Source organism: Schistosoma mansoni, chromosome 1 (genome assembly GCF_000237925.1).
Source record: "Schistosoma mansoni strain Puerto Rico chromosome 1, complete genome".
NCBI lineage: Eukaryota > Metazoa > Platyhelminthes > Trematoda > Strigeidida > Schistosomatidae > Schistosoma > Schistosoma mansoni.
Genome location: NC_031495.1, coordinates 3323568 through 3343467, shown reverse-complemented (window position 1 = coordinate 3343467; position 19900 = coordinate 3323568). Strand labels below are relative to the sequence as shown.

General features: G+C 36.5%; 2 protein-coding genes across 2 annotated transcripts in view; one reads left to right on the top strand and one right to left on the bottom strand.

The window, feature by feature from the left end:
* Positions 1-797, top strand: part of Smp_152210 (odd-skipped-related) — a gene marked incomplete at both ends in the record, with an annotated part of 4017 nt that extends 3220 nt beyond the window's left edge. The window contains one exon of the mRNA XM_018793010.1: positions 749-797. Within this exon, the coding sequence (XP_018647565.1) occupies positions 749-797 (49 nt within the window). The remainder of the gene's footprint in view (positions 1-748) is intronic.
* A 279-nt stretch (positions 798-1076) lies between these two features.
* Positions 1077-15945, bottom strand: Smp_152200 (putative m-phase inducer phosphatase(cdc25); the record flags this gene model as incomplete). Its single annotated transcript, XM_018793008.1, has 5 exons — positions 1077-1160; positions 8125-8790; positions 9940-10094; positions 13574-13667; positions 15877-15945. 5 exons carry the CDS (start codon positions 15943-15945, stop codon positions 1077-1079), a joined length of 1068 nt encoding a protein of 355 aa, XP_018647564.1.
* Positions 15946-19900: the final 3955 nt, after the last annotated feature.

The window sequence follows — 19900 nt, the reverse complement described above, 5'->3', positions numbered from 1 at the left end:
ATACTCGTGACGTAAGGTAATATCTAGGCAATCCATACAGGATGTACATATTCCAATAAGAGACTGATCAGTTGCAGTCCTAAACATCAATGGGAAGATTCAAACAAGCAATACTAAGTAAATTTAAACTTCACCCTATTGCACAAGCAAGTGGTTAACAGGACTCAGTAGCTGAGTGAACAACGCGATGGCGTTTGAAGCGAAAGTTTCTGGGTTCGAGTCCCAGAGTGAATATCAACTCTGAGATGCAGGTACATCTAGTTGACGAGTCCAAAATAGGAAGAAACTCGCATGCTTGATTCCATTGATAGTCATCCGTCATCTTTGCTTTTATTACTTGTGACTTAAGGCAATATCTAGGCAATCTACACAGGATGTACATATTCCAATAAGAGACTGATCGATTGCGATTCTAAGCATCAATGGGAAGATTCAAGTAAACTATATCAAGTGAATACCAAGTAATTTCTTTTCTTCTGCATCACTATTTGGATATTCTACTTAGGATTACAACTACAAAGTAATCTATATGTGTTGAACTCCTAGAGTTAACCAGGCAAGTGAACTGAATACAGTTGACAGCATTGACAACACAACAATTTAATAATATTACGAAGAAATACATATATTCTCAGGTAAACTGTAGATAAAAACACAACACTTGAAGTGAATAGTCATTGAATGTGAATTGTTTCGACGACCAATATCAGGGAATTATAGCTTTATTGAATAACTTACCTTCTTTCAGAAAGTGTACGGAGTCCATGAAACGGAGTTTCATCATTGTTAATGATTAGTGCTTTAATATGCAACTGACTAAATCACTGTAATCAATACCATTTATTTTCTCACTGACCATATCTGACAATCGTAAAGTATCAGGGTAGATTGCTGCATGATATATATTTACTATTTGTTCGATCGATGAACGTGTCTTATTGGATTTAAAGTTTACAAAAAATAAGCAAGCTTTTGGCCTCATTATAGTAATGATATTACAACTCGCCTGTATAGGGTTGATGAGTAACTTACATGAGCAAAGTGATCTGTAGGCGCGACCCCCTCATTTCTTACAGTTAATCGAAGTAACGTTGTAGATCTCTTGAAGATATATGCATTGCAGATATGAAGCGGATACCAACCATTTTCGCATATATGAGCTTAAGGTGTTAAAATTATTAAGGCCTACTTTCCATATATTCTTTTGTTATATAGTGATGGGTTGAGGTTAACATTTGAAACAAATATAAGCAGTATATTTAGGAACTTTTGAGTCTACGTATAAAAACAAGCTAATCGGTTCATAAATTACTTCATAAAACTAATCTCTATTGAATTCACTTGATATTGTTTGTTTGGATCTTCCCATTGATGCTTAGGACTGCAACTTTTCAGTCTCTTATTGGCATATGTGCATACTGTGCGTTTCGCCTCGATATTGCCTTAATTCAAACAAACAATACTAAGTGAATTCAAACTTCACCCCATTGCACAAGCAAGTGGCTATCAGGACTCAGTAGCTGAGTGGATAACGCGATGGCGTTTAAAGGGAGAATTACTGGTTTCGAGTCCTGGAGTAAACATCAACTTCTGGGATGCAGGTACATCCAGTTGACGAGTCCCAAATAGAACGAAACGGGCGTCCTAGATTCCACTGCTAGCAATTATCTATCTTTGCTTATAATCTCTATTGATTCAAAGGTCATAATCTTAATTGAAAGACTTATTTTTATGCATACTGACGATGACTACTATATGAAGATAATCTAGATCAACTGAAGATTTACAATCAACAGCTTTCGAGTATCAAAAGGGGGGTTTTCGTGGAGATTTTAGTAATTTTATATAGTTAAGATCATAAGTCAATTGAAGCTAGACCACCATGGAAAATCTGGAAGCACTGGACGATCAACTCGTCCTAATGTGGGACTCCTCAGTAGTGCGCATCCATGATCCCGCCTCACGAGATTCGAACCCAGGACCTACCAGTCTCGCGCCAGAGCACTTAAGCGATAGACCACTGAGCTGGCTGGCATCCAACGGTGTTAATGTCTAACCTCAACCAATCCACGAAATCGCGCGACCAACTTTCATTCTACTAAAGTAGATACCTGTCTCTATCTGACATGGATTAGCTTTCGAATAATCTGCTTGGTTAGATCATTAGATTCGTTAATGAAACAGGTTTCACATTCATCATAGTTAACAGGTAGTATTGCATCAAACCATCAGTATCATCTACTTTATTATATATTAAAATAAATAATTTGAGATAAACCAGATATTCTATACAAAACACAACTAATCATACTTTTTATGCGACATCAGTTGCTGTAGTTACCAAATATTAAAATAACTGATCAACAATGAATAGAATAAGAATGACACCTCTATTCCTTAGAACCATATAAAGAGGTGAATACTAAACATAGACATTTAATATACACCTATTATTATGTAAGTGTGTGTATGTGTGTGTGTGTGTGTGTGTATAAGTAGTTATGTAACAAAATGTCAGCAAGGTAACAGACAGTGTTATTTCATTTTTTTTAGTATGACTGTCTTATTTACATTTTACCTCATATCAATTAGCCCCAAAATGGTTCGAATAACAACAACAACAACAACTAATAGTGGAAAACTCCTTTCTCTTATTCATTCAAAGGAAGATTATTAACCCCAGTCATTAGTATACATATAATCAGATTCAAAAACCTACATTAGTATACATCTATATATCTATCTATCTAGTTTATAGAGGTTAGTTATCAGGTTAGATATCATTGAACTATTGGTATGTTCCCTTTTTAATTTGTTGATAGGATATAATGTACTATTGCAGTGTCTTACTTCTTTAGTGTTGTTTTATGTAAATTAAGTCATTTCAGTTGAATGTATGAACATTGGGTAAAAGTTGTGAAAATCATCGGTATATATATATATATGGATACATTAATCTATATAAAAGAGTGAAGATAATTATAATTCATAGATCTAATGGAAACTAACATGTAGGATACTGTTTTAATTGAAGCTAGATCACCATGGTAAACCTAGAAGCACTGGAAGACCGTTTCATCCTACTGTGGGACTCCTCAGTGGCAGTGCGTATCCACGATCCCGCCTCGCGAGATTCGGATCCAGGACCTATCAGTCTCGTGCGCGAACTCAGACGGCATCCAACGGTGGTAATGTGTAAATTCAAACAATCAATGAAATTGAGCAACCGTCCACAATTGTCTTCAGTGAGTTGATATCTCCCGACAGACCTGTTGGAACTCCACTGGTCACTGCTTCTCACTAGAAATCAAGGCGGGATCGTGGATGCGGACTGCCACTGAGGAGTCCCACAATAGGATGAAACGGCCTACCAGTGCTTCCAGGTTTTCCATGATGGTCTAGCTTCAATTGACTCATGATTTCAATTATATAAAATTACTAGAATCTCCACAAAACCCACTTCTGATATAAATGAGTAGTTTGACAGAAATTGGGCGCCGAGTACAGAGAAGACATTCTATGTGAAAAATTATATTTGAAATAATTTCAGCAATTGAAATGTAAATAATTCCAACATTTTATCCAAGCAAACTTGTCTGAACTTCATCAAGGTAATGATCAAAATATAGTGTTTAACAACCCGATGCAATCTATACTCAGTGCTTATTCAATTACGTTCAAGTGTTGACTTTAGTAAGTAGGATAATATGAGTCAGTTAGATGTGAATCATATGAAAAGTTCACAATGTAAAGATAAATGAATGAATGATTGTGTGTGTGTGTGCAAGTTTAAGTTATTAATAGATGATATTAGGTGTTAGTTTGTTTTTATTAGAAGTAAAAAGTGTGAATTGAGAATGAGATCTATCAAATACATACATGGAAGGTCATGGGTTCGAATCTCGCGAGGAAAGATCGCGGATGCGCACTGCTGAGGAGTGCCACAATAGGACGAAACGGCCGTCCAGTGCTTGCAGGTTTTCCATGGCGGTCTAGCATCAATCGACTCATGACTTCAAGTATATATAAAAAACACATAATTGTTAGAATAGGGTGGTGATTGTATTAATTTAACAGTTGAATTCATGAGTCGATTTAAGCTAGACCAGCATTGAAAATCTGGAAGCACTGGACGGTTGTTTCATCCTAATATGGAACTCTTCAACAGTGCACATCCACGATTCAGCACGTGTCCAGTGGTTCCATGATGATTTAGCTTAAATCGACTCATGAATTCAATTATTAAAATACATAATTGTAATAATAAACTATTCAAATTAATTTCTGTCAGAATCAGAAGGGATTTTGTGGAGATTTCAGTATTTTTCATAGTTGAAATCATGAGTCCATTGAAGCTAGATCACCATGGAAAACCTGGAAGCACCTGGATGCGCACTGCTGAGGAGTCCCACAATAGGATGAAACGGCCGTCCAGTGCTTCTAGGTTTTTCATGGTGGCCTAGCTTTAATTGACTCATGATTTCTTTCAGAATAACTATTTTTATGAAATAAACACGGTTGGATAGAGATAGGATCCAATTACTTGTTAGTGAACACTTGTTACATGGTAACTAGTTGAATGACACCATTTCTGTTCAAGCTGTTCTTATATATATATATATGTATATATATATATATATATATATATATATATATATATATGTATATATATATATATATATATATAGCTTTTCTGTTCTTAATCTTTCTTTACGTGTGCTAGAACCTTTCTGAAGCATTTTGGTCCCTTCAAAATTGATCTTGTGCCCTGTTTCACCAAAGTTATGAATAAGCTAGTTACTTGCTGATATAATTAAATGATGGGCACTCCATATTACACCAGTGAATAGTTGAAACATCGAATGGATTATTACATAAACCATAAGATTGATTTAAAAGTCGAAACCTTTATATATTTTCTACCTGAAATATTGTTCATTAAAGACACTGAAACGATCACATAGTGTTATTCTAGATTTTATACTTTTGATCATCATATCCTATAGCTATAAAAATTATCGTTGTGGTTGTTAGAAAGTACATCGGCCTCGTTACTTCCGAAGGAACTCGGCTTTTATCATGAGACGTTATAATTGTTCCTTCAACTCCCAGGGTAGAGTTTAAATGGTTTGAATAATTTTTTTCTGGTAAGCGTCTTTTTAGCGAGTTGGTATTCTACGGGATGGGGTCGCTAACCCCATGCCCAACCCTTCTCCTTTACCCGAGTTTGGGACTGGCAGTAGCCCTCGGAGGAAGGCCCAGGATAGAAAAGGGTTGGAGAATGCTGGTCGGCGGCCTATGCTCGATTGGGAGTAACAGGCGTAAGCAAGTAAGTAAGTAAGTAAGTAAGTAAGTATCCTATGGCTAATATATAACACAGTTTCCTTCTAATTTACATAATGTGATAGGTTTATATCAAATCTTTAGTGGTTTTTGCATCAAACATGAAGTTTACTTATCATCTAGTTTATATGATCCCAAGAAACTTGATTGAACTTAAATAAGTTCATTTGTTATTAGGTGGAGATTGATCATTAGGTGAAAGTCTAAAAATACTGAATGAACATTACAAGTCACTTGTTGTGGTTTACTTGTATCTTTACATTGTTGTTTTGGACTGCAGTTGATCAATCTCTTATTGGCATATGTGCATCCTATGCGAACTGCCTCAGTATTGCCTGAAATCACAAGCTTTATAAACAAAGATGGATAGTGGCTAGCAGTGGAATTCAGGACGCGATTTTCTTCCTATTTGGAACTCGTCAGCTAGATGTACCTGCATCTCAGAGTTGATGTTCACTCTGGGGCTCGAATCCTGTACCTTTCGCTTCAAACGCCATCACGTTATCCACTTAGCTACATTGCAAGTGTTGTGAAAATTTTGTGTGGTATATTTACAAGTCTTCTAAAAGTTTTACTGTCTTCTCTACTACTATTCATGAATTTTACATGACATTCACTTTATATAATAAACATTTCTTCCCTTTTAAAGAGCGGTTTATTTTAGGATTTGTTAAATCATATTCTGAAATATAAAGGTCGAGTATTATTTAATTTAGCAATTTTTCCTGTGCAATATAATGGATAGCTCGGAATCAATTAGATGGTTTGGACTTCCTAGATGACCCAGCTCTTCTATCCCATACCCATCAACAAATCCAGATGAAGACAACTAATATAGCAGCAGTCTCTGCATCAGTAGGCCTCAACATACACAAGGGAAAAAGCATGATCCTCAAATACAACATGGAGAGCACAAACTAAATCACAGTTGATGGAGAAACTCTGGAAGATGCGGAATCTTTCACGTACCTGGATAGCACCATCGATTAACAAAGAGGATTCGATGCGGAAGTAAAGGTGAGGATTGGAAAAGCAAGGACAGCATTCCTACAATTGAAGAATATGTGAAACTCAAGACAACTGTCAACCAATATCAAAGTGAGCAACTTCAATACGAACGTCAAGACAGTTTCACTGTACGGAGCTGAAACTTGAAGAACCACCACAAGTATCCTCAAAAATGTACAAGTATTTATCAACAGTTGTCTACTCAAGATACTCAATGTCCGTTGGTCAAATACCATCAGCAACAACCTACTGTGGGAGAGGACAAACCAGTTTCCAGCTGAAGAGGAAATTATTAAGAGACGTTTGAAGTGGATACGACACGCATTACGGAAATGACAAAACTGCATCATTAGGCAAGCCCCAACTTGAAATCCTGAGTGGAAGCGGAAAAGAGGAAGGTTGAAGAACATACTACATCGGGAATCGGAAGCAGACATGAAAAAAATGAATAGTAACTGGAAATAGGTGGAAAAGAATGCTCAGGATATGGTTGGATCGAGAGTGTTGATGGTCAGACTACGCTCCCCAACGAGGAATAACAGACGTATATGTGTAAGTAAGTATAAAGTCAGCTTTATGTTGTTTCTGTCGAGCTTTTCTCTTTCAATTCCAACGAACCAAACAATGAAATAAAATAAATGTATATTATAACAATCCTAACCGTTGCTGATACCTTGACGTGGTGGTCGGGCTTGCCTATCGCGATGAACCAATCGAGCTATACTCGCTGGAACAATGGTTCCTTAAGGTCCTACCATACCAGACAGGTCGGTTGAAGAGCGATAAGAGTAAAAGCAGGAAACCTAAGGTCCGAAGTCGTACTGCTGACTGTACAGAGGTGTGACGGCAATAAGGTGTTTCCTTCAGACAACCAGCATAACAGCGATGCTGCCTTTCCACAAGGAACGGTATGGTTAGAAAATGTCGACCCTAACAATGCACACCTCGCCTTATCCCACGGATATCCGTCTCCGGCGGTAAGGTCCCAACAAGTACGGAGCTAACACGAATTCTACTCACAAAAAGGTCGTGTGTGACCGGCAGTTTTTTCTTGAACACTGAGGTCACGCTCTTAGGTCATCAAGACCACTTCTAATCCAATTTCCTTTTCAGGTACCTCTAGAAGAATCCTTCCATGGTGTGGGCAACCAGGAAGTGATAACTGCCCTCATACCTCTAACAGCACTCAAGATCACTGATATTATAACAAAAAAATATTGACGATTATTGAATTAAAACAAAGGTGTTTAATATTAAATAGCTTATGTTATTAGGTTCCAATTTTAATGAATTAAATCAGTATTTTAAGTGTTACATTTTTTTCTTTGTAAAATCATTTTAAAAATGAAATATATACTACTTATATCAATAATTATGAGTAGAAGAAATGAGATGAAAAAAAATATTTTGTTGAATAAATTTTTTAAATAAATAAGTAACAAATGAGTAGTATTGCACTTGATCGAACTACATCACGAAGCAAGCGCTGATCTGGAATCCTGAATGCAAGCGGAAAACAGGAAGGTTGAAGAATATAATACGTCGGGAATTGGAAGCAGACTTGAAAAGAGTGGAATAACACCTAGAGAGTATTATCCAGGACAGATTTGGATTGCCTATGCTGATGGTCAGACTGTGCTACTCCACGAAGGGTGATCAAAATGTCATATTTTTTGATCATTTGAAATTGGTAATACTTTTCAATGGTACTTCAGTGTTCGACTTCGAATGTTGTGTGGTTAACTTTTCATTATGATCTTTATAAGTACATACTTGTGGATTATCATTAATTAGTTGCCTGTTAACCATACTGCAATGTTTACGCCAAATACCTAAAAGATCTGGTCTACTATGCATTTGCAAGTAGTTAGAAGGTTCACATAAATGTGGATAATTTTTAAAAAATGCAGAATAACCACCACGTAATATATAAACGAATGGATATTTTAAAGCAGGATATGAAGTGAAATGTAATGTTCTATCATAATTACGTAATAGATGAAATAATTGTGGTGCACGTTTTGTAGAAAATTCACAATGTAATACAAATAAAGTAGGAGATGGTTTTGGTTTAACAAGTAGATCAGTTGATGATGATGATGATTTACTTAGATCAGCTTCAAAAGTTCTAATAGATTGTTTTGCACCGAAAAAGTATTTACAAAGATTTGGCCAATCAGATAAATTGATAGCACTATAGATATGTCCAGCATCATATTCATATGGATATCGACAGTCGATAATAACTAAATGTTGATGAATCATTTCCAACTTTGATAAATTGATAATTTGATGTTTAAATCTAAGGTTTGGCAAGCGACATTCTGATCTGTTGGTACATTTACTCTTCAACTGTTCTTCATTAGTTTCAATACATTCTGAAGATGAAGAAGATGATGGTGAGACGGAGGAAGGGAACTGTGATGATGTACATATTGACTTTGGAAAAATATATGGTTTTTTAAAAATCACTGACTTCATCTCAATTAACCAATTCGCCAGTTGGTCTACTTCAATTGATGGCCATGGTGAATGTAAACCATCATTTGATGTACAAAGATCATAATGATCGATGGTATTCTGTTGGAAAATGGTTAAAATAAACAATGGATTTTTATTGTTATCAGAAGAGGTTTTTGTGGAGATTTAGTATTTTCATAGTTGAAAGCGTGAGTCGATTGAAGCTAGACCACAAAGGAAAATCTGGAAGCAATGAACGGCCGTTTCGTCCTATTGTGCGACTCGTCAGTAGTGCTCACCCACGATCCCGCCTCACGAGCTTTGGACTCAGGACCTACCAGTCTCACGCCAGAGCACTTAACCGATAGACCGCTGAGCCGGCATCCATTTTTACTTTGAAAAATAATTTGTCTTACTCTTTCTACTTTTCTATTCCTTATATATATTATGTTTGAAGTAATTACGAGTTCACTTAATCTGATAAGGGAACAAAGACTCAGTGAGCAAAGACCAATAAGCTAGCTATTCTGACGATTTCCAGCCCCGTTAACTAGAACGAGAAGTTCAAGTTCTCAAGGAGCCAGAATCACAAGCAATATCAACAGGCACAAATCAAACGTATATATACAGCATATAATTGTCCTTGCGAAGTGTTACAATATAGCATACTACATGATACAACGAACCAATAGCGTTTAAGATCATCTCAAGTAGGAAATACGACATGAAGGTGAAAATGAACGCTTCCGAATAACAAGAATAAGACATTTAACAAGTGAGTTCTGGGGATCTAACGTCCCCAACAATATACAGGTATTGTTTTTTCTCACATCATTTTGTAGTGAGAGGTTTGTGTCAAGGAACGGTTAAAGATCACGTAAGGCTGAATACCTGTTCAAGTTTGAGACTCTTTAGCAGTGTACATTAATGACATAATTAGATATCAGATTCAGGAACTTGACACTAAAAGTGGGTCATGTAGTCAAATTTTAATGTCCTAGATTCAATCACTTGGCACTGTCATTCATATTCCTGTTTAGATAAATAATTAGTCTTAATTAATGTATCTACTCATGAGTAGTTAAAAAGAATTATTAAGACTAATTCAAGTACATTAAATGTACTTACTGGAAAACATAGGTCACTTTCATATTGACTTCCTGGTAAAGATATATGATTATGCACAATTTCATTGGGAATCAACATTTGCCTTGATCTAGGAGATTCGTAGTTCTCTTTATCATCAGACGCAGTAATATAGGACGATAAATTCAAATTGTACTCTGTAGAATCCAAATATAATTTTCATGTCATATTCATCAGACAATTACATAAACAGAAAATATTTTTTTATATAGTTGAGATCATGAGTCAAATGAAGGTAGACCACCATGGAAAACCTGGAAGCACCGGACGGCCGTTTCGTTCTGTGATGGGACTCCTCAGTGGTGCACATCCACGATCCCGCTTCACGAGATTCCAGCCTAGGACCTATCAGTCTCGAGCACTTAACCGAGGTTTTCCATAGTGAACTAGCATCAATTGACTCATGATTTCAACCATAAAATTACTAAAATCTCCACAAAACCCTCTTCTGAAAAAAAATTTTGTTGAAAAGAATATACATTTACATAGTACAATCACTCGGTTATGTGAAGTAATGGTTGTTAGAACTACTAGGATGGAAAGACAGTCATACTACAGTCTTCAATTCTTGCTTTAAAACTCACCACTGTGATTGAGATGAATGAAGATTTCATGGTATTCCTAAATTATCTTGTTCTCATTCGGAAGACTTTCATCACTCATATTATTCGTATCAGTTTTATTCTACCATTCTTCACAGATTTATTGAGCCCTTAATTCATGTATTATTATGTTACAACGTAGGACCAGGCACATGTGCATCGGTTCAAGTTGCCATACCTCATTAGCACAACAAGATGAACACCGAATTCATAGAAGTAGTTAATTTAGTGGTGGTAATATATAAAAGAAAGGTTGTATATAAGGATATAGTATAGGAAGGAAAAAAGTTATGAAGCAATTTTAATCTCAACGTTTAAGGGAACATAAAGAGTGCATACGCCTACGCCATTGTGATCGATTCTGAGCCATGTCACCTAGAGTCTCCAACCATTGGTTACGATAGTCACGCGGACCCCAACCAGGTAGTCTGCATCTACCAACATGGCTCAGACTAGAAGTTGGTGACTTCAAGCACTGATGCCATGTTTTGGTTTGGCCGCCCCTAACTTTCTTCCAACCATCCCCTACACTAGTCAGCATAGCGCGTCGTGGTAATCGATGTTCAGGCATACGTAACACGTGGCCCAACCATCTCAGTCGATGAAGATTCATGACCTCATCAACTGATTTACTATCATTCCCTAATACCTCGTGTCTAACCTCACTATTATTTACCCGGTGATCACTCTCTATCCTTAGTTCAGGTGCTGACGTAGACCAGTCCTGGGGTAACGATTTACATTTAGAAGGGTAGAAACGAATCCCAAATATTGTTACTCAGTGCTAACAGAAGATTCTGCATCTTTTCAGCGTCTTCACCAAATAGGACTATGTCGTCTGTGTATTTTAAGTCGATAAGTGAACCCTCTGGTAGAAGATCAATTCCTGAAAATTCAGTCGACGAGAGTGTTATTTCGAGCAGTAGGTCTATAATGAAGTCAAACAAAAATGGGGATAGTGGACAACCTTGTCGGACACCACTTGAGGTTGTAAAATCAGATGACAGTTCTCCATAAGCTCTCACTTGACTGGTAGTGTTCGAGTAAAGAGCCTTCACAAGGTTTATGTACTTCTGAAGTACACCTGTCAATGACAGACACTGCCACATAACCTCTCGGTCTACAGAGTCAAATACTGCTTTTAAGTCAAGAAAAACTATCATTGTCAGACGCCGATAAGTATGTCTGTGCCCTAAAACCTGAATATGTGATTAATACAGCCACAACCAGGTCTGAAGCTAGCCTGATTTCAGGAACAAATAGCCTCATACTAATTAATAAAAGTCAATTATTCCGACTATTAACCAATATCTATTTCTTATTTATAGTGTTTACGTTTTCTTCTCATCAGTTTGACTGTTACTTAACTAAGAAACGCTATTAACAAAAAACATTCTGAGGAGTTGAAGGCAAGTAATGTCGCAAAGTATCATAATCTAGAGCATGGACAGTGATCTAATAAATACACTTTGATAAGAATGAACATGTGTATTCTATTGTAGAATAGCTGAATGAAAAAAAGAACTCGATTTGTATAGTTAAGTATCTATCTGCTGATAATTTAATGATTTATGAACCGAAAGTAACACAGCAGATACTCACTTTAATCGATTGGTTGGGAACAGATACCCAACATCATTATTTTACAGTTTCAAAACATACTACTTGTATAGAGATAGTAAGTAAATGGTAAGCAGAGCTTAATGACAAATATCCAAATACTAAAAAAAGCCCTGGTTATAATTAGAATACCTGATACAGTAGAAGACCATTAGTTCCAGTCTTCTAAATACTAAGAATGAAGGTGATTACTTCTCAACACCGTTTTCCCCTGATTAGTAACTACATTTTTAAAAGCATTGATAAATACCACTCGCCCCCTTCCTCTTTTTCTGATGATTGACTGGATTATGAAGACTTTGACATCTAAGGGGAATCATGGCATGCAATGGACATCTCAGAATCAAGTAGATGATTTGGGCTTCGCAGATGACCTAGCCCTCCTATCTCATACACACGAGCAAATACAGAAGAAGAAAGCAAATGTAGCAGCAGCCTATGTATCACTAGGCCTGAACATACACAAAGGAAAAAGCAAGATTCTCAAATACAACACAGAGAACACCAACCCAATCACACTTGATGGCGAAACTGTGGAAGATGTGGGAACATTCACGTACCTGGGAAGCATCATTGATAAACAAAGAGGGTGTGATGCAGATGTAATGGCGAAGATTGGCAAAGCAAAGGCAGCATTTCTATAATTGAAGAACATATGGAACTCAAAACAACTGTCAACTAACTTCCAAGTGAGAATCTTCAATACGAACGTCAAGGCAGTCCTACTGTATGGAGCTGAAACGTGGAGAACTAATAAATCCATCGTCAAGAAGGTACAAGTATTTATAAACAGTTGTTTACGCAAAATACTCAACATTCACTGGCCGAATACTACCAGCAACAGTGTTTTATGGGAGACGACAAACCAGCTTCCAGATGAAGAGGAAATTAGGAAAAGACGTTGGAAGTGGATCGGGCATACATTGAGGAAATCGCAAAACTGCATAACGAGGGAGTCGAAAAAAGAGCAAGGCCAAAGAACACATTACGTCAGGAAATAGAAGCACATATGAAAAGGATGAATGTTAACTAGAAAGAACTGGAAAGGATTGTCCAGGACAGGGTTGGATGAAGAATGCTGTTGGGTGGCCTATGCTCATCGACGAGGGGTAACAGGCGTAAGTAAAGTAAGTCAAGACTTCAAAATACTTATTTCCGTCAAAAACTCTGAAACATACAGATCTATTCTTTTGTATGTAATTAGATATCTGGTTCTGTACTGGCTTAATAAGAAAGTTTCGCCTGTCAGTATTCAACAGTAGTACTGATGTTAACCTGAATACAACCTGACATAACTTTCTGAAATAATCTTTTTTTCACTTTAACTCTTGCGGATCTCCATTTCTTACAATAAAATAAGGGTTATATTGACAGAACATTAAAGAAAATCCTACCTCCCTTTTCTAATGATCGGTCTAATTGGTTCTGTAAAGATAGTAGGGCTGTTTCCGAAAATGTTCGTTGGATATTTTCAACTGAATTCGACATCTATACAACGTGATACAAAAGAGAAAATGTAAGAATAATAGAAATAACCACTTGTAAATGGGATAATAAGATGAGGATACATTCCTTTGAGAAGTGTTAACCGGAAGTGTATTTATTACCCAGATCCATTAAGGGCTTACTGTGACTTTCAGGTTTCTCCGGAAGTTTGAAAAATTCAGACCATTCAAGTAAAATATAATAGCTCACATTATTGCTAAAACGTGATTTGGCTAAACTTCGTCTTAATCAGTTAAAGTTCTCAAATATGTACCACTTTAATCTGATTCATTATTTTAGTGATGCCATGATTATCACCAGATCTGAAACCATTAAGTTCATTAATGCGAAGGTTTTAACGGCTTATTGTTGATGAAACTTAAACTAGGATAAAGCAGTTGTTGAATATGTTCTGTGGTTCACTTTTATTCAAACTATCAGTCTGTGATGACTTACTCACTTACTTACGCCTGTTACTCACAATGGAGCAAGGGCCATCGACCAGCATTCTCCAACCCACTCTGTTCTGGGCCTTCCTTTCTAGTTCTATCCAACTTTCGTTCATTCTTCTCATGTCTGTCTCCATTTTTCGGCGTAATGTGTTCTTTGATCTTTCTCTTCTCCTTTGGCCTTTAGGGTTCCATGTGAGGGCTTGTCTTGTGACGCAGTTGGGTGATTTCCTCAATATGTGTCCTATCTACTTCCTCTTTCTGATTCCTTCCTCCACTGGAATCTGGTTTGTTGTCTGTGATGACAACTTTCTCTAATTAAATGCTGTTCAATAAACTACTCATTAAAATATACGTTCTAACTAGTCATAATTTCTTATTCTTTCAGTTATATACATCATCCATGAAATACTATCCTATTAATGTAAATTGAAAACAGACACTCATATTTGTGACCCCCACTTTCTATTCTTAAAGTCTAAACGAATAAGCTGCATTTATCGTGTGCTTTTCCCCATTAAACCAACATTCTTTACGGACTTTTTAAAAAATGTGTAAGTCTGGGTTACAGTTCCGTAAAATTCCAAGTTTGCAAATGTAATTCAAAGTATTATTTTCAACTTGGAGTTGCGAAGATTGTTGAATTTCATTAAAATGATGAATCAATCAACGATAGACCATCAGTGAAAACTCCCAACCACTGAACGGTTGTTTCGTTCTAGTATGGGACTCTTCAACAGTGCGTACCCATATTTCCGCCCACAGAGTCCGGACCCAGCACCTAGCACTTAGCCTTCAGACCACTAAGCCGATATCCAGGGGTATTGATGTTTAATTTAAACCAGTCCACGATGTTGCACCACTACTTTCCATTGTCTTTGGAGGGTAACTGGCTCATACCTGACACAGTTTTCAATGGTGGTCTAACACTGACCGGTTCATGATTTCAAAAAAGTATTATTACCAATTAATATGTTATTTGGTAAACATGACAGATAATAATAAAATCTAATAATTAAATTCCTAGCCGTTGTTTCTACCTTGACGTGATGGTTGGACTTACCTATCGTAATGAACTAATAGAGCTACATTAGCTGGAACAATAGTTCCTCAAGGTCCTAACATGTCAGGCAGGTCGGTTGAACAGTGGTAAGACTAAAACCAGCAAACCCAAGGTCCGAGGGCGAAGTCTCAATGCTAACTTTACATATGTGTGACGGCAGTAAGGTATTTCTTTCAAACAACCAGCATAGCAGCAATGCTACCTTCCCACAAGGAAGGTCAGGGTTAGAAAAGGTTGATCCTAAAAATGCACACCTCACCTTATCCCAAGTATATCCGTCTCTGTCGGTAAGGTCGCAACAAGTAAGAAGTTATCACGAATTCTACTCACAAAAATGTCATGTGTGACCGGCATCAAGCAGTTGTTCCTTGAGCACTACAGTCACGCTCTCAGGTCACTAAGACCAACTTTACCTCATTTTTGACACACACACACACCTTTAGAAGGACACCTCCCCCGATATCGGCAACCGGAAAGTGATAACCAACTTTATACCTCTAACACCATTGAAGATCATTATATTCACAACAATATCGAATAATTACCCATTTCTGCTACAACATTTTGCCTACTTACAAATGGCTACTAATTTCCAAACTCCATCAAATCTTTGTTCTAGAATTGCAACTCTTAATTCATATCATTACTAACATATACATAAGAAACTTTATTGGTTCTACAAATTGAATATAAAACTTACTTCTTCTAAACAGTATTTGTTTTCTGTTAATGACCATGTCGAAAATGATTCTTCTTCAAAGGAATCCATGGATTATGAAGAGGAAGTTTAATCAGTTTATCATTATGTAACAGATTATGTAAAATCAGTTCATTGAATCAATCTGATCGGATCAAGGATATTTGTGGATAATGAAGAATATTTTTTTATAGTACAAAACGTCTGTTTTGCTTTTTCTCTCTTTTAAGTAATATAAGTAAATTGATTAGGTCATGTGTTAATAATAAGTTTGTGATTTAGTCTTTTTAAAATTTAATCGATCTCTATAGGTTTTATTAGTGTGGTGTGGGTTACTTATATCCATATAAGTAGCATATGATGTAGATCAGGAATAGAATGTATTTTGGCAGAAGACCGATAAGGAAAGAACAGGAATGAGACATAATTGGTTTAAAAATGCATAAACAATCAAATTAGAGAAGACGGACTGATATTTACAGAAGAAACAGTCAAGATTGAGACAATTGATTGTTATTTTACAAATTAACTATTTACTGTATGGTAAGCAGAGATGGATAGTGGCTAGCAATGGAATCCAGTTTGATGGGCGTTTCGTCCTATTTGGGACTGGTCAACTGAATGTACCTGCATCTCAGAGTTGATGTTCACTCTGAGACTCGAACCCAGTAACTTTCGCTTCAAACGCCATCGCGTTATCCACTTAGTTACTGAGTCCTGATAGCCACTTGCTTGTGCGATGGCGTTTGTATCAGAAAGGGGTTTTGTGGAGATTTTAGTAATTTTATATAGTTGAAATCATTAGTCAATTGGAGCTAGACCGCCATGGAACTGTTAGACACCGGCTCAGTTGTCTAGAGGTTAAGTGATCGCGCGCGAGACTGATAGGTCCTCGGTCCGAATGTCTAGAGGCAGGATGGTGGATGTGCACTACTGAGGAGTCCCACGATAGGACGAAACGGTCTTCCAGTGCTTCCAGGTTTTCCATGATGGTCTAGCTTCAATTGACTCATGATTTCAATCATAAAAGAACGTTTATAATTAATCAGTTTATTCTTAGCTATCAGTTAAATACAAAGAAATTCACTGTAATTTACTGCTCATGAAAAGAAGAATATAAAGTGGTTGATCTCCAAGTAATAAACAAAAACTGAATTAAGTACTTTCATCATGATAAAGAAATTTGTGAGATAAGTTTGATTTGATGATACTTTTTATTATATGAGGGTTAGGAGCAGTACTAGTTACAATTTATTCGATAGTGAGTACTCACACTGAACCCAATCACAGATGTAACTCGTATTTGCATTTTCTCGGAGAATTAGATACTAATTCCGGTTATAGCTTTTGGTAGAGTAATAATATGAAGATTTAGGAATTAAAAGCAGAAATACTGTCTGGTGGTGTCGAAATTGTGATCAGCTAGAAATTGTTACATCGATTAACCTGAGTGCTCTGTTTAATATATGACGTGATAATTCCCGCCAATCAGAGAGCAGTGAATTATCTATCAGAGCAATGATACACAAAAACCGTATGAGCAGTCTTGAGTACTTATCAGTCCTGCTATATGCTTAGCCCAGCCAATTAAGTCCAGAACACTAATAACAACCTCTGCAATATGAATCCTTATTCTCAAACATACTGGGTTTATATACCAAACAAACTGACCACATCGTACCATAAAATAGAAAACAACATTTGTACAAGATTTGGTCAAATGTGGCTGTGAATAAGGGGAACAGTAATTAATAGACTGGGTATAACTCAGGAATAGTAAATCGTACAGTAATAGTCTATGGGTCAAAATAAAGCTCATAATAAAAGGAACATGAATATGAATAGTTAAGTTACTTAACAATTATGCAATAGGCAATATGCGTATCATATTGGTCCATAAATAGTCCTCAAAGTAAATATTCATAAATCGCTTCGGGATATAACAAAAATAACCAATTGTGCTTTATAGAAATATTCATATATTTCATAAACAATAAACAATGCAACGCAATTATAAACACAGTTGGATGGTAGCTAGTAGTGGAGTCCAGCACTTATAATTTATCATATCTGGTACTCATCAGTTAGATGTACTTACATCCGATTTAATCTTCACTCCTAAACTCCAACCCGGTACAGTTCACTTCAAACGCCATTGCGTTATCCACTTAGCTACTGAGTTTGTGGAATAGGGATGTACATAAATAAAAAAGTGACTGATCAATTGTAGCCCTAAACACCAGTGGGAAGACTCTAACATGCAATATACATGAATTTAACTCCACCCCATTACAAAACCTAATGACTAACTGAACTCAGTAGCAAAGTAGATTATGCACTGGTGTTTGAAGTTAAGGTTACTGGGTTCGAGTCTCGGAATGAACATCAACTGTGGGATGCAAGTATATCCAGTTAACGAGTCCCAAATAAGACGAAAGGTGCTTCTTGTATTCCATTGCTAGCCACTATCCATATCTGCTTAAAATGTTTGCGACTTAATGTCAGTATTGAGACAATTCACACATGATGCATATATGCTAAATGACACTGGTCAATTTCTATCCTTAACATCAATGGGAAGATTCAAACAACCGATACAATATGATTAATGATAGAATGTAACAACTATGAAAAACTCATCGAGAATTATAACTGTCTACAATGAAATTTGATCTTTATAGTGTATCAACTACTTATGTACATGAATTACAGGGATCATTAATTACCTAAGATGATCAAATGAATATATACGATGTTAAACAGCATTACAAAAATATGGCTGTTGTTCGTTAATTACATTTTCAATAAACAGTTCAAAAGGATATTCACAGATGTGTGTAAGAGATAACCAGTTCAATTAAGTGGAAATTTTATATTAACCAGACTATTCATTTAGTATTCTTTGTTTGAATCTTCTCATTGATGTTTAGAACTACAACTGGTCAGTCTCTTATTGGCATATGTGCATACTGTGCGTATTGCCTCGATATAGCCTTAATTCACAAGCATTATAAGCAAAGATGGATTGTGGCTAGCAGTGGAATCCAAGTACATGCAGATACATCCGGCTGACGAGTCCCAAATGGGACAAAACGTACGTCCTGGATTCCTCTGCTAGCCACTATCCATCGTTGCTTATAATGCTTGTGAATTAAGGCTATATCCAGGCAATACACACAGTATGCACATGTGCTAATTAGAGACTGACCAGTTTCAGTCCTAAACATAAATAGGAAGATTCAAACAAGCAAATCAAGTGAATTTAAACTTCACAAGCAAGTGGATATCAGGACTAAGTAGATGAGTGGATAACGCGATGGTATTTGAAGCGAAAGGTACTAAGTTCGAGTCCCAGGGTGAATATGAACTCATATGCCGGTACATCTGGCTGACGAGTCTCGAATAGGACAAAACTTACGTCAAACTGGATTCCACTGATAGCCACAATCCATCGTTGCTTACAATAACTAGACTCTTGTTGTTAATATTTCAGAATGTTAGCAAACAGAAAAATTCATACTTTAATTTATCGTATGATTTCATTAGTAAACAACTTACAGATAACAAATGAATTCTTCAATTAAACTTAATTTTCACTGCGGATTAATATTATCTAGACAGTTAGTGTAAACTTCGCATTTATTCCGGTCCTAGTAATATTCTGAACAGTAAGGTACATCTAGCTGACGAGTCCTGTATAGGACGAAACGCTCGTCAAACTGGATTCCACTATCCATCTTTGCTTATAATGTTTGTGAATTGAGGCTATATCGATACAATGATCACAGTATGAACATATGCCAACAAGAGACTGATGAATTGCAGTCCTAAACTTTACTTTCTTACTTACGCCTGTTACTCCCATAGGCCGTCGACCAGCATTCACCAACCCACTCTGTCCTGGGCCTTCCTTTCTAGTTCTATCCAACTTTTGTTCATTCTTCTCATTTCTGTCTCCATTTTTTGGGCGTAATGTTTTCTTTGGTCTTCCTCTCTTCCTTTGGCCTCCAGGATTCCGCCTGTAGCT